At 34.8% G+C, this 25,343-nt stretch overlaps 1 protein-coding gene across 1 annotated transcript in view; it reads right to left on the bottom strand.

The window, feature by feature from the left end:
• Window positions 1-1,708: 1,708 nt before the first annotated feature.
• The window catches only part of LOC117912526 (transcription initiation factor TFIID subunit 5), a 40,635-nt gene continuing 17,000 nt past the window's right edge, over window positions 1,709-25,343 (bottom strand). The window contains exons 3-19 of the mRNA XM_034827135.1: window positions 22,421-22,499; window positions 22,177-22,274; window positions 21,959-22,015; window positions 20,646-20,733; window positions 20,395-20,504; window positions 15,982-16,089; window positions 15,633-15,784; window positions 12,972-13,082; window positions 12,799-12,868; window positions 12,672-12,711; window positions 6,632-6,796; window positions 6,396-6,472; window positions 5,229-5,345; window positions 2,509-2,774; window positions 2,305-2,400; window positions 2,123-2,198; window positions 1,709-2,022 (exon numbers count right to left, since the gene is read on the bottom strand). Coding sequence (XP_034683026.1) covers window positions 1,969-2,022; window positions 2,123-2,198; window positions 2,305-2,400; window positions 2,509-2,774; window positions 5,229-5,345; window positions 6,396-6,472; window positions 6,632-6,796; window positions 12,672-12,711; window positions 12,799-12,868; window positions 12,972-13,082; window positions 15,633-15,784; window positions 15,982-16,089; window positions 20,395-20,504; window positions 20,646-20,733; window positions 21,959-22,015; window positions 22,177-22,274; window positions 22,421-22,499 — 1,764 coding nt within the window. The 3' untranslated portion in view covers window positions 1,709-1,968. The remainder of the gene's footprint in view (window positions 2,023-2,122; window positions 2,199-2,304; window positions 2,401-2,508; window positions 2,775-5,228; window positions 5,346-6,395; window positions 6,473-6,631; window positions 6,797-12,671; window positions 12,712-12,798; window positions 12,869-12,971; window positions 13,083-15,632; window positions 15,785-15,981; window positions 16,090-20,394; window positions 20,505-20,645; window positions 20,734-21,958; window positions 22,016-22,176; window positions 22,275-22,420; window positions 22,500-25,343) is intronic.

Here is a 25,343-nt window from a genome sequence, read left to right as displayed (position 1 = left end):
TTCCCATGGATGTTGCCAAGCATTGACATACATACAGATCTTTCTTTTTCCCCAAATAATGGAATGTGTTGTAGCCATAGAAAAACCGGTAATCTCATTGATGTCATGTGTTGGAGGAAAAAGATTCAGTGAGCTCAATTTTTTTTTAATAACCAGAGACTAGTTTACAACATATGATCTTACCTCTATTTTTCAGGCACATGGCCATGGTCTTGGAGCAGATGCCTACTCACTGGGCCAGAGAAGATGAGCTCAAACCATGCATTAATTTAATCAAGTAACTGCCTTTCCTTCTATGTTAGGCTTCAGACTATGGTTAATCTTTTTCATCATGGTAATCCTGAATGATACAGCTTATCATATTTAAACTAAGGTGTTTGGTATGAGAGAAAATTACAGATCAATTCCCCATCATTTTATCAGATTTTCAAGGAATAAAAGGCCAAAAATTGTGGGTACAAAGCGATCATTGATTTAGAGCAGCTTCACAAGGACTGAAGGGCCAACAGTTTCTGGCATGCTTCACCAAATCCTGGCAAGTGGGGGAAGACAAGAGAAAAACATTGCATGTGAGGAATGGTTTTCTTCTATCAACTTGGGCATGCATTATACATAAATGTGTACCAGAGATTGTACATCTGGGTGTGGTTTTGTTGTACCCAGTGCCTTTTCTCAGCAAATTTTCCCATGAATTTTCTCCAGCAAGAAAATTTTCCTGCGAGTTTGTGTGAAAAAGAAGGTAGTGTAAATGCAGCGTTTTGCAATTTGCATTGGTTGGTGAAGCGGGAAATGTTTACTGTGGAGTAAGTAATTGTCAGTACTATTTTTACCATTTGTGTTGTACCAAAAAAGTAGAGACTTTAATAAATACTTTTTCTTTGTCCTTGGTCTTTCCGGCCACACCCCCCTACTGATTGTCATGCTGTACTTTGACTACTGCCTCAAATTTTGTGAAGTTTCAATGTAGGCCAGTTTGGATTCTGCTCCAAGTTGATTGAATCAATAATTTAAATGGACACTTCACTGCAGATTTTCAATACTTTCAACAGTTTTTTTTTGTCCCTTTACTTTTTTGCATTCCCTTGTGTGTCAGTTTGAAAAAATTACATCAGCTACTTTCGCTTTTTATCCTTTGATATTCTTATTTTATATACCAAATTTTTGAGCTTGCAGCGTGAGCTTGAACTGACGATCCAGGGTTTTTTGGTTGCAGATGTAGCTTTTTAGAGTAGAACTTTGACAGGTTTGAATAGAAAAGGAATCTATCCCGTATCCAAATATTTATTTCTTGAGAAAGAATGGAAAGAAAAGAAAGAGAGAAATGAATAAATAATAAATTTAAAATTAGCAATTTTTTTATTTTTATTTTTTCATATTTTTGGTCAATTTAATTTCCCAAAGAAAATTTGTAAAAAATAAATAAAACCATATATCACGAAATTGATTTTATCGTTCTGGGATTTCCCTCGAAGATTCATCTCAATCATATCGCCATTGCAATTTGGCATCACTTTTAGACGAGAAAGTAGTCTGGATTAAATTCTTCAAACCATTTTTAAGCCCAAAAATAATCAGTATGATTTGAGCCTTTGATATTTGGGTTCTGCCCAAACTGGAATAACTGGTCGCTGGAAACGACGAATTATTTTACTGGAGGAATACTGTCCATTACTTCACCATGATTGGCAGACAAAATTGTAGATGGGTGTACAGGAGAATTTTCATGTCAAGTATCAAAATCCTGCTTAAGACACATTTTTCATATCAAGAATTTTGGCAGTCTGTCCAACTAGAGTCATTTACCACAAAAAAAAACCCCTCAACCACTGCACAAATTAACTAGTTTTCCTCAGATTGTTTCATTCATGGAACAAAATTTTACATTAATAGATAAGGAAAAATGGTCTAAACCTAAAACACTTAGGATTCAAAAAGTTTACCTAAAACTACAACTGGCATACCAAGATTTTACCCACTTTTTGAGAGCGCCCCGGCTGCAAATAGAAGATTCCTCCGGGAGAACTGCACGTGAGAAGAAACATAAATTACTTGATTGGAAAACCCTTCTGAATCACTAGCAGCAGTTAAAGGGTATCAAAAATTGAGCAGTCATGGAATTTACCCGCAACGAGTACACTGGTGTAGACTTGGTTGGCAAAGTCTTCAATGATCTCAGCCTGCTGGTGTTTCCGCTTTTGCTGATCAAATGCAATACATAATATAAATTTCCAAATAAAATAAAGTTTCGATGCAGAGATTAATTACCATGTTTTAAGCTATTTTTGTTTCGGATCATATACTTACTTTTCTTCACTTCTTGGCACCTTTGTGCTTGTGGTCACATCCCACAGTTTTACAGTGGAATCAGCAGACCCAGATGCGAGGAGCGAGCCTTCACAACTAAAATGTTCAACAAAGATGAGAGAGAATATAACTTAAATGTTCCAGATATCTTCCGTGTACAATATGTTGATGTGTATAATAAGGGGCAAGAAAATCGATTTCCACCTGAAAGCAAGTGACCATACGCATGACATATGACCCATCAAAGGCATGACACAGCGACCACTAGAGAGATCCCACATCATGATTGTGCCGTCTTCATCACCAGATGCCATGTACTGACCATCAGGTGACATTGCCAAAGATAGAACCATGCTCCTGTGGCCGATGAAAATGCGAACACACTCCCCACTCTGTACATCCCATAATCGAACTGTTTTGTCACTTGAGCCTGTCGCAATGTAGTTGCAGTTTATGTGCCACTGTACACACTGAACAAACAAATCCAAACTCATTACAATCTGTCCTAAAATATTACAACACAAGTTCAAGTGATCTAGTTAACTACGAAACATTCTGCTAGCCTGGCATGTACCATGAGCTGGGTGAAAAACTCAACAATATAAAAGAGCCAAAGGAGCCAACAGAAAATAAAAAACAATAAAATAAAAAAACACCCAAAAAAGTCAGAAACTAATTTCCCTCCTATTAAAGAAAAAACTAATACTTGCTCTTGCGGGGAATAATAGTTGTCCCAGAAATGTTATTTAGAATGGTGCTTGTCATTTCATGCATTAAGAGGAGAAAGGAAATGAAAAGGAAGAAATCTTTATGTGGATCAGACAGCAGCTAATAAGTTCACAAACTGAAGAAGATTTGAATGAGAAACTGATGGATGGGATGACTCATAGCCCATGTTTGCTAGATAGTTAAATTTGTATATCAAACTCTTATTATAAAAATTATAACATCTAATAAATATAAAAAACTATTTTATATAAAATAAAAAAATTAAAGTTTATTATATATTAATATTTTCTTAAAGTATTTCTTTAGTTATTTTCTTGAAATTAGAAATTTAATTTTGTTAGATCAAACTTTTTTATCACAAAAATGACATGAAAAAGAAAGTTTTTGAACACATGGAGAAATAAAAAAAGAGAATGGAATTTATGATTCATAAGATATACCTATCTATCAGATGGGATTATTAAGTCACATGTAGAGCTGTAGAATCCCACCCACTTATCCTATATCTAATAGGCAACCAAGCATGGGAGAACACTGAAGGATTTCTATATCTGATCTCCCATCTTCTTAGCCACATACCAAAAACGAGGAAAATCAGGATAAAAATTATCAGAATGCAGGAATCTGAAAAATGAATGGGGACTACAGGTAGAAGAATTGTTCCCAAGGTTTACCAATCCAGGTAAGACGGATCACATATTAAAAGTTCAAAATGGCTATCACAAGCCAAGTTTATGTTGCATTAAGCAATAAGTACAATTACGGCATTAGTATGGCATCAAGCTAAACTCAAACTTGGAAAGGTTGATACAGAAAAAAAAAAAAAAATCAAACAAAAATAAGAATGTGATCTGAGTGCCTAACCAACACTCCTTTTTAATTTTTTTATGGCATCATAAAAAAAACCTCTTTATCAGTCTAAAACAGGTGTTACTGAACCATTAACTTATATTTAGAAATTAAGTTGACTTAAGAAAACGAAGATGAAACTTGACCAAAAGAACCAAGGTTCTAAACAATAGAGCTGGACCACAAAATTTTCCAAAGCCAGAACGTGCATATAATTTCAGTAGGACTCATGCAACATGTAAACACTTTTTTGGGCCATTTCATATACATGTAAGAATGGGTTGGAACTGGCCTCCTTATAAATAGCAATGAAGAGAATTTCATTTTTTTCCCCGTTTCAGTTAGGGGGGGGGGGGGGGGGGCGCAGTTCCAAACCCAACTAATTTGCAATAGACAGTGAAAAGAGAACTCAAATTACCAAATTATCTAATCATTAATGCTTGGACGTGTTGAAACAGTTCATGATAATTAGAGAGGAGTGGCAGGTGGAAATGAGCTGAAACAGCTCATGTTGTATACAAAATCAGGGATCAACTTTTGATTCATATCTTCTAGCAGTAGTTATAGATAAATTGCTGTCTCCAAGGTACCATTTCCAACATCACTTCTCACTTTAATTCAGAGGCATTCCAGTGCTAGTGATAATTGTCTAGTAGCAAGTATATGCCAACAAAAAAAAATACCTCAAACACATTTCATGTCCTAATTTTTGTTATCTTTTCATCTTAACAAGAGTTTGGGAGGGAAGATGACTGATTTCAATATTAGAAACAAGAAAGACACCAAAACTGAAAAAAACTATTTATTTCCAGAAAATAAATAATATCTTTTCCTGAGTCAACTTGTTTGTACTACAAGTGCAAGTAGAAAAACAATTAAATGGTGTAGATAGAGAACTCGCTAAGAAAACATCCATACTATAGCAGCACAGAGAACTTTGGAAAAAACCTCCAGTGCACCATCCCCTATCTTTAAGCAAAGTCCTTGGAGGTAGACAACAGGTTCTAGTTTGTATTAAAATAATTTTTATCCACTGTATAGGTTACAAATTAAAGAGAGAATTTAACTCATTCATTCTACTTAGAAGTTACCTAATCTAAACTCAATAGGATAACTCCATGTCCAATATCAGTAAACTATGGTTCCAATACTCTTGGATTCAGTAAACATGTAGACTGAAGTGGGTAAACCAACAGGTAAATGGTCTGTGGATTAGAATAGGTTGCAATAATTTCCACTCAACAATTATATAAGCAACAAAATGACACATATACACAGAAGGGTTTAAGGGGGAAGGAGGAAGAAAGAGAGAGAGAGAAGGGGGGAAGAGTACAAAAACTACTCACATCAACATCAGACAAATGCCCTGCCATTATTCTTAAGGGTTGTATCCTGTCCATAGACCAAATCCTGGCTGTTCGATCATGCGAAGAGCTGGCAAAATAGTGTCCCATAGGACTAAACTGAAAAATAAATAAATCAAAAGTAGATGTGGTATTAGAATTTATGATATTAGATAGGATCAAGTAGCACAGTCCAGAAAAAATTTTAGGCTCGTTCGGCATTAATTTCAGACCGCCACATTGAAGAATTGCAAAAATATTTCTTTTTCATTTGCCTTAAAAATAATAATAAAACAAAATAAAATTGAAAAAATATCCTTGCCAATGTAAAAAGCATAAAACATTACACACTGACAATGAAAATCAAGCTACTTTGGGTAAAAGCCCTAAAACCCCAACCCCACCTCAAAGGCAGCCTTCCTTGGGCTTTGCACATGGGCTCCAGAAATTAGGGCAACAAAATATTTTGCAGTATTAAAACTCATAACCTCTTGTAAACCAAGCTTTGGTACCATATTAATTACGAAGTTAACCCAAAAGCTTAATCCATTGGATAATGTACATTAACAATGTATATGAAGCCGAATCAGGCTAAAGCCATAACAAGTACTTCACTAGGTTTTAACTATATCCAAGTGGGAGGTGAATTGACCATAAATTTCATGATCTCCAAAAAATCAAGGACAGGACCTTGAAAATGGACAATTAGTTATGCAAAAACAAGAAAAAGCTTTCCACAGAATTTGACTGTTTTTATTAGCAGATCTTTTGTATGCCAAGCAAAGAGCAAATAGGACTCCTTAAGAAAGCGATCAGAAGGTCATTAGAGCCAACATATGATGGACATGATGGTGAAAATGAAGAATCAAACAACAAGAACTGCAAGTGTCTCATGTATACACCCTCTGTACTCTGGTGTACTTTTTAATATTATTAATTTATACATATCTTACTTTACCTATCAAAAAAAAAGAACTGCTTGTGTCTCATGCAATCAGAAAGCATGTTGTAGATTCACTCCCAGCTAGAACAGCTTTGAGAAAGTTGACATATGCAATAGGACTCCATAAGAAGGTGATCAGAAGGTCATTGACACTTAAAGTTTCCAGCATAAAAAGAGAAAGCAGTTTAACATTAAACAAGATGAACTAGAAAAAATCAATTTTTTACCTGAACATCCCAAACAGGGTAGTTGTGACCTTTGTAGCAAACAAGATTTGCATTTAGTTTTGTGCTCCACAATCGAACTGCAGTGGTGTAAAGTTCTTTTTTCAGTCAAAAGTAGTTTTTAAACTTGGGGCTATTTCTTATAACCAAATGTAGGCAAGAATGGAACAAGGGAGCAAAAAAGCGAAAGAAAAATGATAGATGAAAAAGCAATAAGATAAGAATCAAGGAACAAGTACTTGTTGAGTCTGCTGAGGAGGAAAGAATAAAATCCCCAAGAGGACTAAAAGTGGCTGAATAAACAGGACCCGAATGACCCTGAAATAATGTATAAGATCTTTTTCCACCACTTGTTCCAAGAATTTGTTCGGTAGGAGCCAAATCATTGTCGCCCTGCATAATAGCTGACACCAGCCATGTTTAATACCAAAGTTTCTCTTTACCCAGATTAGTAAAAGCGAAAAACAGACATATGAAGCAATTTATATCCAAGAGAGATCTTTTAAACTAATTAAGCACTTTATGACCCAAAGCAGAAACATATCAAAGGTGATATAATGTTGTGAGCCTTAAATTACAAAATTTGATTAAAAAACAGGATTAATTATGAAGGAGATTTAAAGCTTTTGTAAAACTAAACAAATATGAATTGACAAGCAAATTTAACATGTACTGCTTCAAATTAAAGTGTATTGATAAAACCAAAAAATAGGTCAACTAGATTGATTTCAAAGAGTGCTATATAAATCTTCAATTCGACTAGAGTTTAATTTTTCTTCTAACATCAGCCACTAATCAGAAGCAACAGAGACAGCACTTGTGATACAAGCACCATGAAGGCTTTGTAGGTATTTAGCTTTCCAGAATGAGGAATGGAACCTATGGAAAAGATGATCCTCACATCTATATTAGTCATAAATTAGTTGCATTTTTTCCTATATTAGCTACAAGGATTATTTAGTATATAAAAAATATATCATTTGATTAAGACAGCTACAAGACCAGCTATGCTTAACAGAAGATAACATTGAGCAACTAAGAAACATAATTCAAGAAAGTGGATGCAGCTGTAAAAATGAAATTAAAATAGATGAGTTGCAACAGAAGTAAAGACAAAACAAGAAAGTGCATACATAAGAAGGTACAGTAGCAGCAAGTGAGGACAAGGTCAGGGAAATTCGTCTAAGATAATTCAGCAATCTGCAATACTGAGGAGTGGCTTGATTTAAGATGAAAGAACCAAAGGGACGAGAAACAGGTCAAAAGGAGGCATGATAGAGCGAGCATTAAAAAACATGATCCCTAGGAATCCAATAGAGAATATGGCTTTAGATTAAGCTGAATGAGAAAAAAAAAAAAATCAAAACAAAACAAATCTCATGTAGCCAACCCCAAGTAGTTGGAACTAACACTTTGTTGTATTGAGCTGTTTACTAGAACTATATAATTTTACAAAATATGTATAAACCTATGATACAAAGAGATCTGCAAATTTAGGTATATCTGTTAGTTGTGCATATACATATAATTCAATGACATCTGCAAATTTAGTTCTCTCTCACTTCTCTTTGAGAAATGTTTTAGCTTTCCAATGACTATTACTTTTTCAGAAAAATTGCAAAATTGTCATGAGATCTATAAACCATGTCAAAAATGCATTAAAATGTTTTGATAGTATTATCAAAACTAAGCATGATATATGATTCACATTCTCTAAAAGATGATATTTAACTAAAATATTACTTCTTAATCACAGTTAGTGGCAAATCTTTTTTTTTTTTGATAACATTCACCCTCCTAGTTCAAGCATTACAGAAATGCAACAATTTTTAACTTTCATTCACTCACTAAGGAACAAAAGAAAATAGAGTTTATTACCAAGAAATTGTATCCACAAAATCATTTTGCTTAGTCATCATTTTTGTTACAAGGAAAAGACATCCCAGAAAATCTTTCTTTTAAAACTGCCTTCCTAGCTTTAACAGATATTTTGCTGCACAAAATTTCTCTTCAAATTGAGGAAGATCTTTCTATATATATGTGAAGTTGTTATCTCTTGGAAAACATTTGCCATTAAGTCAGCTTAATTGAGGGTTGTATAAGCACCTGGCTAATGTTTTGGCTAACCAGCTCAAAAAGACGGTGGGCAAGGTGGTTTCAATATACCAGCAATCCTTCATAGATGATGGCAGGCATATCTTGGATGAAGGCCTCATTGCAAATGAGATATTGGATCCCAAGCTTAAGAGCACAAATAGTGAGATCATTTGTGAACTAGACATTGAGAAAGGCATATGATCATGTAAATTGAGACTTCTTAATATTGGTCTTGGAGAAAATGGGCTTTGGTAAAAAATGAGTGAGATGGATTAAATGGTGCATTTCAATAACAAAATTCTCTATTTTAGTCAACGGCATCCTTTCCAACATTTTTTCAAAGTTCAAGGGGTTTGAGGCAAGGAGACCCTCTCTTCCCTCATCTCTTCATTTTGGCTATGGAGACTCTCAATTGGATTCTGAGGAAAGCCAATGAAGGGAGTTTCATCTTGAGGTTCAAAGTGGGAGGAAGAGGTGGGGAAGGTATGGAAGTGTCCCATTTGTTATTAACTGACAATAACCCTCATTTTTTGTGACGCTAACCAAGAGCAGTTAGAATATCTAAGTTGGGTTTTCATGTGGGTTGAAGCTATTTCTAGTTTAAAGGTAAACATGGAGAAGAGCGAGAATATTCCAGTAGGGGTGGGTGGTTGCAAATGTGGAGGGTCTAGCCTCAATGTTGCGTTACAAGGTAGGTAGTCTTCCCACTGCATGTCAGCGCCTGCCATTGAGTGCTCCCTACAAATCAGTGAGAGGGGATTCAGTGGGGGAATATTTTAGAGAAAGCTTACCTTATGGAAGAAACAATATCTATTAAAAGAAGGAAGACCCACCTTGATCAAAAGCACACTGTCAAGTCTGTCAATCTATTTCATGTCTCTTTTTGCCATTCTAAGGAGGATGAGCTTAAGACTAGAGCAGATCCCAAGGGATTTTCTTCGGGGAAAAGGAGCACTTGAGAGAAAACCCCACTTGGTTAAATGATCTATCGTTTGTTTGGAAAAAAAAAAATGGAGGCCCTAGTATCATAAATCTTCACACTTTTTACAAGGCTCTTCTTGGTAAATGGAGCTAGACATTTGCACATGAGAGATTCACTTTGGAAACAAGTGATTTCATGAAAGAATGGGACAAAAGAAATGGGTAGGTGCTCAAGGAAGGTTAGGAATACATTGGGGTGGAGATGTGAAGGGCTATTAGAAACGGGAGGAAAGATTTTAGGAGTAAAACACAACTAGTTGTGGGTAATAGTACAAGGATAAAATTCTGAAAAGATAGATGATCGGGGAAAAGTTCTTTGGAAGAGTCTTTCCCTGTGTTATTTTCTCTAGCCATTGATAAAGACTCTTGGATAGCATATATGTGAGTAGGTTATGGAAGGGGGTTGGGGGAGTTCCCGTTTTCATAGACAGTTTCACAACTGGGAATTGAAACGACTGGAGGTATTTTTCCATAGGCTACAAACAATTACAATTAGAAAGGATGGAATCCAAGACGAGCAAGTTCTTAATCAAATCTTTCTATAATTCATTAGCTAAGAGAGGAAGTGAGTCGTTCCTGCAAGTATAGGATGGAATCTGTAGGTGCCAATGAAGGTGAGTTCCTTTCCTTGGAAAGCTATTTGGGGAACAATTTTAACTCCTGATCAACTTAGAAGGATTAGAGTATTCCAAATAGATACTACATTTTTTTTTTATAGGCAAACACACAAAAAGTATATATTAGAAAAGGGCACCTTGAGACTAACCCAAAAGCATATAGGGAGTATACAAGAGGCGCCAAAAGGCACAAAAAAGAAGAGGAAATACAAAACCAGCCTCAACTAGCACCTAGCCAATCAAAAAAACTGAGTAAAGGAAGAGGACCATCATTTACAACCGACTTAGTCCACAACCAAAGGTTACATATAAAAGAATTTCTCAACCTATGAATCGACAACTCCTCATTATCAAAAGCAATCCTGTTTCTTTCTTTCCAAACCGCTCAAAAAATACACAAAGGGGCTACCTTCCACACCTTTCTACGCTTCTTGCCCAAGTTAAAGCCACACCAACCACTAAGGGTATCTCTAATTGAAAAAGGAAGAACCCAAGAAACACCAAAAAGAGCAAACAATAACTCTCATAACACTCTTGCCCTAGAGCACTAAATAAGAATATGATCAATTGACTCTTCTTCCTCACAGCAAAGGAAGCATCTATTAGCTAAAAACCGGCCCCTCTTTTTAAGTTGATCCAAAGTTAGCACCTTACCCCAAGATGCTTCCCAAGCAAAGAAACACACTTGGGTAGGCACACAAGGACTCCAAATAATGCTATTAGGGAACTGAACAACTCTTCTTGAAGCTAGAGTACTATAAAGAGATTTAACTGAGAAAATCCCATCTTTAGTCTCTTTCCACAGCATTCTATCTTCCAAAAGAGGATTAAGCCTCCTACCCCAGATTGTCAAAAGTAATCTCTCCACCTCCTCCACCTCCCAATCATTAAAGGGCCTAGAGAAGCTAGGACTCCAAACCCCTTCTTCTCCCGAATGATCCCACAACTCTACTAACCAAGCCTCTTTATATGATGAAAGGGCATACAAAGAGGGAAAGGAGTTACAGAGAGTGAAGTTCCCACACCAATTATCTTTCCAAAATTTAACCCTCCCACCATTCCCCACAGAAAAGACCATGTTGTTTTGCAAAAGAGCGCCTTCCTTCCTTATTTCCTTCCAAAAGCCTACTCCAAATCCCTCCCTAACATCTCTAGTATACCATCCCCCTTCTTCCTCCTCGAACTTCCTACTAATGACGCGCCTCCAAAGAGTCTCCCTTTCATTCACAAAGCGCCAGTTCCACTTACATAAAAGGGCCCTATTGAGAGTAGACAAACATCTTACTCCCAAGCCACCCTTCCTTTTGTCCAAACACACGGTATCCCATTTTACTAGATGAGGCTTCCTCTCCAAAGCTCCCCCTCCCCACAAAAAATCCCTTTGAATTTTTTCCAATCTTAAACTAACCACTCTTGGTATTCGTAGTAAAGACATCAAGTATATGGGCATACTTGACAAAGTGCTACGAATTAGAGTAATTCTCCCGCCTTTGGATATAAATTGTCTTTTCCACATGGCAAGCCTTTTCCAAAATCTCTCTTCCACCCCATCCCAAATGGCCACGGACTTGTGATTCGCCCCCAAAGGGATCCCCAAGTAAGAAGTTGGCAGCCTTCCCACTTTAGATACTACATGTGTAAATGGGATGAAGAATTGGTTGAGCACTTACTTCTCCACTACTCCAAAGCGATAACCTATGGCATTTGGTTTTCTCTCTGTTTGAAGTGGCTTGGGAGATGCACTCTTTTGTTAAGAGGCAATCTTCTAAGTTGGCATGGTTCTTTCGTGGGAAAGAAGTGAAAGAAAGATTGAAGAGCTACTCCCTTCTATCTCTTTTGAACATTATGGGGAGAACAAAATAGGAGGTCTTTTGAGGGAGTTGAACAGTTGGATCATGCAATCAAATTATCCTTTATGTGTATTTTTTTGCGAATTAGGTTAGAATGCACGTTGAAGATCATTCCATGTCTATGATAGGCTTTGAAGATTGGTTGAGTTTGAAAAAAGGATAGGAAGGTTGTTTTTTGTGTTCTCTCTTTCTTTTTGCTAGCCTATTTTTGGCATTAATCATATGCATCATGTGTACCTTCTTGTGCTCTCTCCAGGCACTTTCTTCTATATGTATATCCTTGTTTGCCTATCAAAAAATATGCCATTAAAACAGAGCCCTGGCTAAAGTCAAGGGCTTCCTCAATTTCCCCAATTTTTCCATCAAGGGAGGAATGAATCCATGATGATAACAAGTGAACCATGTTCTTCAAAGTGATCCAAGTATGATTGGGACTACATGTTGCAGGAACCAATTATTAGTTTGGTCAAGTATAATGCAGAGATGACAGGATTCCCCAAAGAATGACATAGGGCCTTGGAAGCCACATCAAGCAACCAACATTCAGAAAGCATCAGTTCAAATTACTTTACAGAGAGTATAGGTATTAACTAAGTGGTAACTTTTTTTATAATAAGCCGTAACCATAAGTGAAAACTCATGAGGAAAAATAAAAATTATTGCATAATTCATGTACCAAACCCAATAATGATGAATCATCACAAAGAAAGAAAAATAATCACTTGCAAACTTACAAGTAGCAGCTTGCTGCCCAAGCTTTGACATGTCCCAAACCTGTGGAGGCAAGGTTCAAAACATTAAAAAAATAAAAATAAAAATAAAACAATCAGATGTGCATTAAGTTATGAGGTAAAACACAACCTTCAATGATGAGTCTGAGAATCCACCAGCAACCAAAGATCCATCATGGGATATTGATGAACAGTTTAAACTAAGGACACATTTGCAACAAATATCAGAATTTGAGCACAAACGTAAATCAGAAGTAATCAAATAAAAGATAAACATAAAACTAACAAGGTTATGACCATTACCTATTGTGTGTATTGATAAACGTATAGAAGCTGACTGATGGCAGTGCCATGCTACTCAACTGTACACGGTTTCGCAGGTCTTCAAGAATAGACTGCTCTACCTCTGTTGGCCTGGGACACAACCAATAAAAGGTGAATAAATGGCAAAGCATATATTCTAACCTAATGAACATCCATGAGTTTTTATCACCTGCCTTGTGACCATAGTTCACACAATACAATAATTACTAAAATCATGAAGCATAATGATGGTTAGTTTCTAGGTTATATCTTCCAATAAAAATTCCCCATAACTTTGAAAGTTGGTTCTATAACAAAGGTGATATAAAAGTAAAGTACATTCTTCCAATTATCAATCTATGTTTTATCTTTTGTATGTAGGTAGCTGGAAGTAGGGAGGAGAATTGCTTATAAACATCAAACCTAAGACACACTAAATGGTTGGTTCATTCCAAGGTTAAGCTTAACAGGGGGAAAAAATAAAATTTCTGCTAAGAAGATTAAATTTGGAATCCCAAGGAAAAGTAAAAATTTTTATTCAAATAATTCTAAAACTGCTGGAAAAAAAAAAATCTGCTTCTACATGCATGATTTGCTCTTTGAAGAATTATGACCTACAGTTTTCCATGTAAAACAGTGTGAGCTACAAGTACCTTTCTGGCTGTTTCTCAATCAAAGAGAATTGTCATCCTTCAATCCTCAAGCCCATTCTCTTTAACCTTTGTTGGGTAGCATAGAAAAATAAAATAACATTTTGGATCTTACCATTTAAATGGAAGTTCTCATTTTTCTTTTCCATCATTTTCTCCACAGAAAATTAGTGAATCTTACATTTAATTTTTTATTTCCTGTGTTTTGTTTTGTGTCAATCTGGTTGCTCTGATATCTCAAAATTGTTTACTGTTTCTGTTTCTCCCCCAAAGATGACCAACTCTTTTTCTTTCTGTTGAATCTAAGAAGAAGAAGAAAAATGGACTCTCACAGAATAAGGCAAAACCCAAAAAATTCCAAAGACGGAAAAAAAGTGATGATCACAGAGCTCGAGTCATCAAGCAACAAAACAGCATAAGGTTGGCAGGCTCCTTGTTCTGACAACATAAAAAACACCAATTCACCTGACGCAACCTGCTCTCATTAATGAATTAAATGTAAGAAACCTGCTCCAGCCAACCCCCAGATGAAGAAATACACCTTAGATGGGACGCTTAGAACACAAACAATCAAAGCTGGAAAAGGAGGACATTCCTAAAGAAAGTGCCTCCTTAGCAGTAAATGGACCTAAGCTTCCTTATTGATCGCAATAGAGAATTGACATGGAAATCCTAAAACTAGTTCTCTCATCACTCCTACACAATACAATGTCTTCACAAATATAAACCAAATTCTTCAATCACAATATAAATTCATATTGACAATAGTGGGGATGGTGTTTTCATACATGCACTATTTTGAGATAAACCACTTCATATTAGTCCCAAACAAAACTCTGCCCTAACCATTTGAACCACACAATAAGTATTCACATATAAATCAAATCCTTGTAGCCACAATGCATGTCCCTTATTATTGTAAAACTTACATGTTCAAAATCTCTTTTAATCAATGTTTTAAAAATTGGACCGATCATCAAACCGGAAAAATTACAGGTTCACGATTCAATGGTCGGACCGGTGGTTGAACCGCAATCGAACCGGTGATGTCATAAATATATAATTTATTTTTTAATAAAATTAAAAATAATTTATAAATTTATAAATATATATAAAATTAAAAATTAATAATATTTATTTTTTCATATTTTATATAAATATATTAATATTTTAAATTTTATTAAATAAAACATATATAATATTTAAATGTGAAAATATATATTGAAAATGGAAGAGTATTATGTAATTTTATATATATATATATATATATAAATATATCTTATTATTTTATAAGTTCAAAAAGATATTAGGTATTTGACTTATATTATTTACATATTTATGGTTAGAGGAATTTTCTAAATAATATATCTATTTTATTCTTTTTTTAACAATTCTTAGCACAAACTGATGAGCAGTGGGTTGGTGCAACCATGCTTATCTTGAATCCTTGGTCCAAGGCTCAAGCCCCAACTCATGCATGTTTAAATGCTGATGTTTCTTTAAATCAGCTACCATACTTGTCCCACATCAGAAAAGAAAGAACATAAAAGGAGGTTTAAGATCGTCATTCACTCATTGCATCATAAGTGACCGTTGGGCCATGAAAGAATGTGTGGCCCAACAGCAGTCAAAGGCCCATTTTCGCCACAAAAATTAAAAACCTGATGGAGAATATTTGTTGAACCAAACCATCCTAGTTGTCTCTAGTTCGGCGGTTGACCGCCGGTTCATTCGGTTCAGTGCCAGTCCAATCCCCCTTCCGGCCCAAAAGGTGAACCGGACTGGACCAAAGTCCAATCGATAGTTCGACTGGTTGAACCAACTGATCCGATCTGGTTTTTAAAACATTGCTTTTAATCCTTCATATTTGAAACTTTTCTCCATTCAAGTCAATACTTCTACAACTTGGTTTCTTATCCTCATGAGCTCAAGCAACATCAGTAGTGTACATCCATAGGCCATTAATATATATATTGAGGGGGAAAGAATGAAACAAGGATTTGGAAAATACATTACGGGCAAAGCAAGCTCCGGTTTGACTCGTGGTGCCATGGATACTGCATTAGCCTCGGGGCGCGCAGTTTTTCCTGCTGCACCAACAACCTTGTCCTTTTTCAACTTTTTTATTGAAGAACCTTGTTTTCCTCCTTCTGCTGATCTTTTCTGTACCAAAACATAAATATAAATACTAAGCAAAAGGATCAAGCATTTAAGAGAATCAATCAGAATGGAAACATGACTATTAATTAAACGACAATATATAAATTTTGAATACTGATAATATATCTGCAATCCAGATAATAATATGCAGAAATTGAAAAAAAAAAAAAAAAAAATCACACATTCAAAGCTTACGCTACCTTATTCTCTTCTGTGTCTGTCTCTTTCACTTCTCCTTCTGCTTTTTCAGAATCTGAAAGCAAACCCCCTGCTTTCTCTAACCGTTCTTCTAAAGACCCTTCAAGCAACTATGACGAACATGAGATAAAGTTCATTAATTCGGCTAAGACAGATAAAACAATATAGAAAACTTGGAAGAATACAGTGATTTCGGACTGATAAGAACAATAATAATAGCAGTACCAATAACAATCAGAATTTCTGCCTGTCCTAAGTTCTTTTTTCCCCCTCTTTTGTTTGATAGGCAAATAGAGATTCATTAAGAAGCACCTATCAAAAAGGGGGTTGCATCCCTTATTCATGGGAAGTATACAAAGGCTGCACAAGGGAAAAGAAGAAAAGGAACAAACTAGACAAAAATCCTACTATCCTCAACCATAGACCATTAATAAAATCTAACAAAGAATCATTCACCACTTCCCACAGAACTTTGATCAATTCCAAAAGTGATTTGATAAGGACCACCTTCAATCCTGGGTCAGAAAACGCATTGAGAAAAAAACCTGCCCATTGAGCTCCCTCCAAGTACTTTAAAACAAGAAAAAAAAAAAAAAAAGGGAGTCATTCACCACACCATTTTCCTTCTATTATCAATTCCCCACACATGTCAACTCAATAGAAGATCCTTAACCATTTCTGGGAAGAACCCAATGAAGCCCAAAAATTGCAAATACAGCATCCCACAACAATCAGGCTCTACAACAGTAAACTAAAATATGGTCTGTTGTTTCTACACTGGATTTACAAAGATTGCATCTATTCACTTTAGTCCATCTCCTCGTAGCCACCTAAGCAAAAGATCAGTTGGGCACCCCCAACCTTGATAGCAGGAAACTTAGGCAATCCCCTACAACACAGAATTATAAAATGATTTCACTAGAAAATACCTCTTTCCCTACAAAAGACTGCCCTCCTACTCCTAAACAACCACATGGAATGAATGCATTCCATACATGGCCTTACTTTCCTGAGAATAATAAATAAAGACAAAATAAATCAGTAAAATTGAAAGCATGCTTTTGATGAATGTCACTCATCTCACTGTTTTGACATTGATTTTCAGTCCTGAAACATGTCCAAATCAAATCAATGACCATCTTCTTTCGAGCTTTCAATTTTTTTGCAAGCACATCATAGCTCTGCTACAGAGACACTACCAAGTCACCAAAACCCCCAACTTTCAACCACATGTTTTCAAATTTAAAGAGTCCTTCCTTTCCCCACCTCCAAAACAACCTAAAAAAAATAGGTGAAGGGCCCAACAGGGGTTAAGGCAGGATTATCTTGGAAACAGAAGAAAAGTGACCCTCCAATCCCCTAGAAGAATAAAATAAAGGGAAAGGAAAAAAAAAAAAGAAAGAAAGAAAATTCGCCCAAAAAATCGGATTTTGATCATGGCCGATACAAGATCAACAATGGAAACTCAGTCCAATTGAGTCTCACTGAGTTTTCAGCATTTTCCCAAGAATTCTGGATTTTTTCCAGATTTTTCAGCATTATCACCAATTTTTTGGGCTTGAATCAACACTCTCCATGCCACTTTCAAAATTTTAAACCATATGAAATGGTTGGGGGTTGAATCCAAGATCTCCTGCCTACAAAACAAGCCCCAAGTTGCCCTCATGTAATACATATCAGATATATTATATATCTACTGATTTTGACCTATCCAAAAAAAAAAAAAGTCTACTAATTTTGTCTTCTAAATCTTTTCCCATATAAAAAAAATGAAATATAAAATAAAATTATAATTAATTAATTAATTAATTAAATTTAATTATCTCATTTTCAAATAATTTCGATTATCTCACTTTTAAATTCTATTTAACTAATTATTGATGATATAAAAACATCATGAAACCTCCTAAATGAATATTTTTATAATTAAACACATGATATATAAATATAAACTTATAAATAAGTCATAAACATTTTTAAACAAAAAAATAATTATATACGTTATCAATTTTTTTATATCCAATACATTTAAATTTAATAAATTATCATTTTAATATTAAATATATTTGTGATTTCTACATATTTTATTATTGAACATCTTAATTCATATATATATATATATATATATATATATATATATATATATATATATATATAATTTTTTTCAGTAAAACAACATTAATATATGTATATTATTACTTATTTTATCATTTCTTATCGATATATTTTTTCAAAATTTCTGTCTAACATTTCCTGATATTTCTTTAATATCCAACCACTGATATTTCCATGATTTCAATTAGCCAAGACGGATTGGGTTCCCCCGAGGAGCATTTCCGACATGTTGTCCATCAATTACAATGGTTTTGATTTATCTAAGAGAGGGACAGTTTTATGGCAAGCTGCGTGCATAGCTATAATTTGGGTTAAGTGGCGGGAAAAAAACGCGAGGATCTTTGAGGATAAAGCAAGAAATTCAGAGAACCTTTGGGATTCTATTCATTTCTTTGTTTCTCTTTGGGTTTTTTGTTCCAAGGTCTTTAAGGGGACTCCCCTTATTGTGTTACAACTTGATTGGCTAGCGACGTGTAAATCCTTTAGGTTGGTCTAGTCTAGAGAGTTTGTTTGTTATTACATTGTATTTTCTTGTTTTCATATTCTTGTAGTTTAGTTTTCTTTGGTGGGAGGATTCCTCATCCTTCTCTTGTACTTCTTTTTTCTATTAATACATTCCTTTGTCGTTTCCTATCAAAAAAAAATATTTCCATGATTTTTTATATTTTAATCTTTGAGTCCTTTAGTTAAAGGAGGATACATAGCTCAAACTCCTCAATGAACTTCAAGAAAGCTCTCAAGTAGTAGAAGACATCCAACTGTTGTTTCTTTCTTCAAAGAGATAACAAACAACATTAAAATCCTCCTTAAGCATTGTGGCTCCTTCCATAACCCTATTAGTAGACTATATCCCCAAAGAAATCCAAATGATGCCATTGTCGTAATTTCTAAATTAGAAAGATAAAGAATAAGCCCCGACCACCATTTGCAAACACTCCAAAACTCTCGAATCCCATAGCATCAAAACAAAGCCAGCAGCCCCCTAAGCATCAAGTGCACTCCACCCTAAATTCCAACCCATACCCAAACTACCTATTCTTGCAAAGGACATTAAGCTCATCTTTGACTCTTGAAAACAAACCAAATCAGGTTAAAGAGATTTAACTATTTTCCTTTTGTCCAGTCCATTCAAGTCTCTTAAATGCCAAGAAACAATTGTTAGCTTTGTTTAGAAACCTTTCACAAAGACAAACAGTCAACAGCCCTTTCAGCTGTCTTCCCTGCACTTTGATCAGAAAAAACAAAACTGATAGCTGTTTGAGTTCCCTATCTTCCCTTGAACTGGATCCCCTCCCTTCTTCTTTGAACTAGTCGAACAATAAAGTCCACATCTCGTCCCCACATTCATTAAAGTCTTCATAATGGATTTCCCATAGCCCTCCACAAAAAGAACCCCAAATTCTTACCAAACGACATCAATTTTTTGTTTACCCAGGGCCAGGGAGAAGGCTCAATGCCCATCCCCTCTCCTCACCAAAAGCCAAAGAAAAAGCACCCAACGAGGAATCCCCAGAATAGGACTCACTGATTCTATTAGCCTCAAAGTTCATCACAGGAGAGAAATTTTCTAGGAAACCAACACACTCCCATCCTGGAAGACCATGCACGAAGAACCTCACCTCTCTAGATGAACTCGATTTGAACCTCCTCCCCAACCCCAACTTTAACCCAGTTTTCCCACTGAGTATTAAAAAAGAATGGGGGGGGGGGAACAAAAACAAAAAAGGGGTAGAAAAACACAAGAAGCCCGATCCTCAAATAGGCCCCTCTTCAGGATAAAAAGAATCTGTGACCTAATGGAATCATCCTGTCTTCAATTCCAACTCCAATAGGCCTCTGATGTTTTCCCCACAAAGATGATCCTGACCTTCAAATGTCTTTGAATCCCGGTTCTCATATCTTTCCCAATTGATGAAGAAGAGATAATCAACGTAAGAGCTTAAATAAACAGAGCATATATTAAAAGCCCTTAGAAAAAGTGCGCAAAGTACACACGGAGTATGCAAGTGGCAGCCGAATACAAGCAAAAGGGAAAAGAAACAACAAACCATAACCCGAAACAAAAAACTTCACCCTAAAGGCCTGGAAGAACAAAGCATTTCAGAGCAAACTAAATTGGAAGTACATAAGAAGAATTTGAGGTAGCAAAAATGATTCAAAATGCAAACAAGAGATGCAATAGTTAATATTTTAAGCATACAACCTCTAAAACGGAAGCACATTCAAAAATTAAGATCGAAACAATATCCAAATCCTCAAGAACATTGGAAGATAGTAACTAGGTGGCTTCATTGACTCACCCCCCAATGTATTTCTTTCTGATTGATCTGATTAGCATCATCTTGGCTGCCGCCAATAAGTGTCACAACCTCAGCGTCATCAGAAATTGAGGCGGGCTGTCCGGGAGAAACTGTAAACAGATAAAAATGATCGACAAAATATAATTCTTAATAGGAATGAAAAAAAAAATTAGCAAAAGAAAAAAACAAATATACAGTACAAAGATTACTAACATCCAATATATAAGCAATTCAAATATTAAGAGCTATACCTTGGAAGTTAATATGCTCATTGATAACCCCAAGCATGGTGATGGATTGTGTCTTATGTAGATATTGCAGCAAAAGCTCATAAGAGTACTGAGAACAAAATTAACACACATATACATCATTTTTTATGCATGTATGTATAGGCACGATGCTAAGTATATCATTTAAAAACCGATAAGAGTTGTAGATAATAGTTGATTCCTCACAATCATTGCGGAATCTAAAAGCAAAGACAGTCAGTTTGTTCACTTGTTCAACATTAGATCAACCCTTAAAAAAGATGTCCTATAAGCAAGAAAACATGAATTTTGGAAACAATAACAAATAATAATAATAATAATGATTTATTAACTTTTAATTAAGGGGCACTATAAAACATCAACTAATTATGATCAATAAATAAATACAAACAAGCAGAAATAAAGTGGGATAATCTCAATTTAGAGTGGTGCTACAAGTATTTCAAATACTTCAACCTGCGACATGCAATGCTTAAGGCAAACGCGTTTTAGAAGCAGCTTTGAACAGAAAACTAATAACATATACTCTCTGCACCACTTTTTTGACAAGTACCCTATGCACCACCAACAAAAAAGACACCCCATAAAATGATGAATGTAGTTTTAAAATGCTTAACAAGCAGAGGTCACCAGAACTTAAAAAGAAAGGCCTTTACCACCACCCATCCTGTAAAATAGAACCATTTCATGTTTGAAACAGAATTGTTAAAATACCTAATTTCTAGTATCAGTCAACATCAATAACAATGGTATAAGTTGTTCAAGGTTTATTTGTCTTCCAATTACTCTCGCCTGTTGCTCACCCAGTCAATCAACCATTCACTTCATAATTGATTGTATGAAGAAGCAGGCAATTTAGAATATCAGAGATCAAATCTTTGCATGTATATTCTATTTGTTTCTTATGCATTGGTTCTCAGATTTACAGAGGAGATTCACTTTAAGATTTCTGAATCAGACTTTTTGCTGGAAATATTGAACTCTTTTACCTTTTCTCATTGAAAATTATTTACATGCAAGGCTTGTAAATAATTGCAATGTTTTTTTTTACCAATCCAAAAAAGAAAACATGCAATGCAATGTGACCCCTTATTAGGTGAATAAAATATTGCAATGAAAGTGTTTCAACAGACAACGAACCTTGCATTAGTAACATGAATATTCTGGAGTTTGAGAATGTCGAGGTCGAAATTTTTCTAAAGCATAACTGAAGTTCTTGATTGTGTTGACTGAATAAATAAAAAATCTAGACACATGAAACATGAAGAATCAGATACACACACACATGACATTACCTGGCATATCTTTATGCTGACTTTGCTTTGCCTCAGAGAATGAGCAAATTCCATTTCCTGAACAGAGGTAATGATAATAAGATGCTTCTGTAAGATTGTACTTGTATGCACAAATTTCGGATAATCAATTTAGTGGTAATTTAATCCACCAATTTTTTTTTGTCTACAGTAATCACATTCAAAAAAATCCAATCTGAAGGTTGAGGGAAGTAATTAACCTCCAGATGAGAAGGAGAAAGAACTCCTTCCAACTTTTGAAGGTCCCTTAAATGCATCATTTCATGGTCTTCACGAAAGCTATTGAAAAAGTTCCTAGCTGAGAATATCAAATGCAGTGATGTATAAAATAAAGACATAAAGACATAAATAAATAAATAAATAAAATTATTACACAAATGAACAAATTAAGTCAATCCGGAATCTAGATGCAACATATTATGAAAGAAAAGAAGTAGAATTTACCTTCTTGAATATGCCCTTTTGCCACAAGATCCATAAAACAGTGTATAAATACTGGATAAAGCACTCGAAGCAACTCATGCTGCACAGTACAAATTTAAGCCAAGTAAATACATATGTACAGAAGATAACAAACTACAAGAGATTACAAACTTTTCAGCTGGTTTAGGTCAGTTGATCACAAACTTTGATCACAACTCATCAAACCAGAGTTTGTATATAATAGTATAATACTTCACAATAAATTTTTTTTTTTAAGAAAAAAAGGAATTAGAAAACAACATCTAAGACACAGTTTCCTTTACAGTGGTGAGAAGATTAATTGAATAATGGTTTTCAAAATAGAAAACATAGTTTTGACTTCCATGAATTTCAACAAAATAAATTCCCCATCTGGACTGGCCATATTTTAACTTACAACCAATTTTAATTATCAATATTTTCACACTTAGTCTTAATTTAACCTTCCACAACTGATTCCATGTCCAGAGCAAGTTCAAAATCTTTCCATGAAGCATTCATCTTATTGTTTGAAGTTGCCATGTTGGTGTCTAAATAAAATTAAGGTGATGGGAGAACACAAGATATTCACCTACGAAGAGGCCAACATGTTTATAATAAATTCTGCATGTGGGCAGTTCCCAGTTAAAGTTATACATCAAAGTTAATATATTCAAAACAGCTTTATTATGAAATATGAATCTGAAAAGCCGAGTCATAAGTCATTACTGAAGATCTTCACATTTAAAACTGGTATTTTGAAATGAATCAAACGCTGTGACAGTTTAAAGAAAGGGGTCAGATCTCATAAGTGGAGGAATTCTCAAGTATACCTTCATGTATCACAATAAATATCACAGCCTGACACATATTGATAGATAGATTATACTAGCATAATTGAACAGTATTTAGTGATATCCTACCTAATTTGTAGGGATGTCAACAGGGCAGATTCAAGCGGGGTCACCCTCATCCCAATCCTGCCCCAATTGTTTCAATACTTTTCCGTCCCCATCCCAAACCTATACTGGATAGGGACAGGTTGGAAAATTTTCCACACCCGCCTCCCCCCCTCTGTTTAAAGCATTTTTATTATTTTTTAAATTTTAGTTATATTAAAACAAATATGATTAACAAATTACTTCATTAATTTTCATAAATTTGTGTATTTTACTTATATGGGAAGTAAACTTACATTTTTATGTTAAATGTGTCCAATAGGGGGAAAATGGAAAAAAAATAATTAATTAATTAATGTTTTTTTAGTTTTATATAAAAACATGACAAACTGGCATGGGGGGTGGAACAATTCCCAAACCCAATCAAATTATAAAAAATAAAAAAAATAAAAAATAAAAAAAGGAAGGAAAAAATTTTCAAACCCGCCCATTTAAACCTCTTCCAAACTCATCCTATTAGGGGTGTGTGCAGCCCACCCGAGTGCCATCCCCACTTATGTTTATCCAACAATAGTAGGATTCTATCACCCAAGGAAACAAATAAATAGATGACCATTAGAAAGGATAACAATATTCTGCAATAGGGAAAGTCATTATCTCAGGATAGTTCTATTGCAACTTGGAAATATACCATAAGTTGCTTGAATCAGACAAAATGTGAGGATACCACATTACCACTTAATAGTTAGGTATTAAATCTTACACAATATTGTCACAACCAACATAGCTCATGTAATGAAATTCCTTTACAGTAGTATTTAGTGTTTTAATCTTCGAAAATTGTATGATACTCCAATATGATACATTTGTTTATCATATCATGTCATAAAAAATACATAATAACAGTTCCAGTATCTTTTAAAAATTATTTTTATTTTCCCACAATTTCTAGACAGTATATACATTGGATTTGCCTTTTCCAAACATTATGTATTTTCTTTATAGGCAAAAGAAATGCATAATATGTTTATTCTCCAATCACTTTTTGATTGGTTAAAGAACAAAAATGGAGGGCAGTTTGTCGTTCACAAATTACCATAATAGGTCAAGGAAGCCTAAGACCTTCTCAACAGTTTGTTTTCTTTTTTGCCCCTTTAGGATGCTGCTCATATACTGCTTACGTACTATATTGATGCCCCTTTTTGGTGTTGCTTAATAAATGTCCTTTTGTTGCCTATTTTATAAATTTACATACATGTCAATCATTCCTCCTTCCTAAATGTTCAAATGTTTTCCTTTCTCTAGGATCATAGCCTTATTTGCCACACATCTGTCATACCCATCCACAAGAACTTGAACCAATTGCCTTCACCTAACTAGCCACTTGGCACAACAAAAAAAGAACAAAAAAAAAAAAAAACCTCTGCAATGCTAGGTCCAGTAGCCCCAAAATGAGAAAGGCATTGATGAAAAATGCTAAGATAATACAAAAGAACTGGTACTCTAAAGATAGACAGCAAATTATTAGCAGAAATTTAGCTTCAACTTCATTTGTCCTTGTAATTTCTTCAAAGAAATCAACACCCAAGATTCTAGCATTGCTATCTCGAATAAGGGGCCCTCTCAATAAGAAAACGGAGAACAGAGCTGGAGGACCAATAAAAGAAACTCCATAAATGCCATCAGTTAAGTAATTAGCTTGAACTTTGATTGTCTAAATGCCAAAGAAGTAGGTTGATAACTAACCATTTTTTTTTCTTTTTTTTTGAATCAGAAACAAACACATTTTCATTAAAAATGAAGGTACAAGATAAGGAAGAGAAACCCTTCCCTACAATACAAAACCTGATCAAATAGAGGAAAAGAAATACTCCCCAAAATACGTAAAAAATAACTCAACAATGTGGTTTTAACCCTTTGGATCTACATGTTGATATCCAATAAAGTTGAATTATGTTGAGAGGAATGCCTTAGAAAGTTTTAGTGATAGAAGCCCAAAATGACAAATGGAAGTAGACTAGATCCCA

Source organism: Vitis riparia, chromosome 4, assembly GCF_004353265.1.
Source record: "Vitis riparia cultivar Riparia Gloire de Montpellier isolate 1030 chromosome 4, EGFV_Vit.rip_1.0, whole genome shotgun sequence".
Taxonomy (NCBI): Eukaryota; Viridiplantae; Streptophyta; class Magnoliopsida; order Vitales; family Vitaceae; genus Vitis; species Vitis riparia.
The sequence above is the reverse complement of the archived record's forward strand: the minus strand, read 5'-3'. Positions and strand labels throughout refer to the sequence as shown.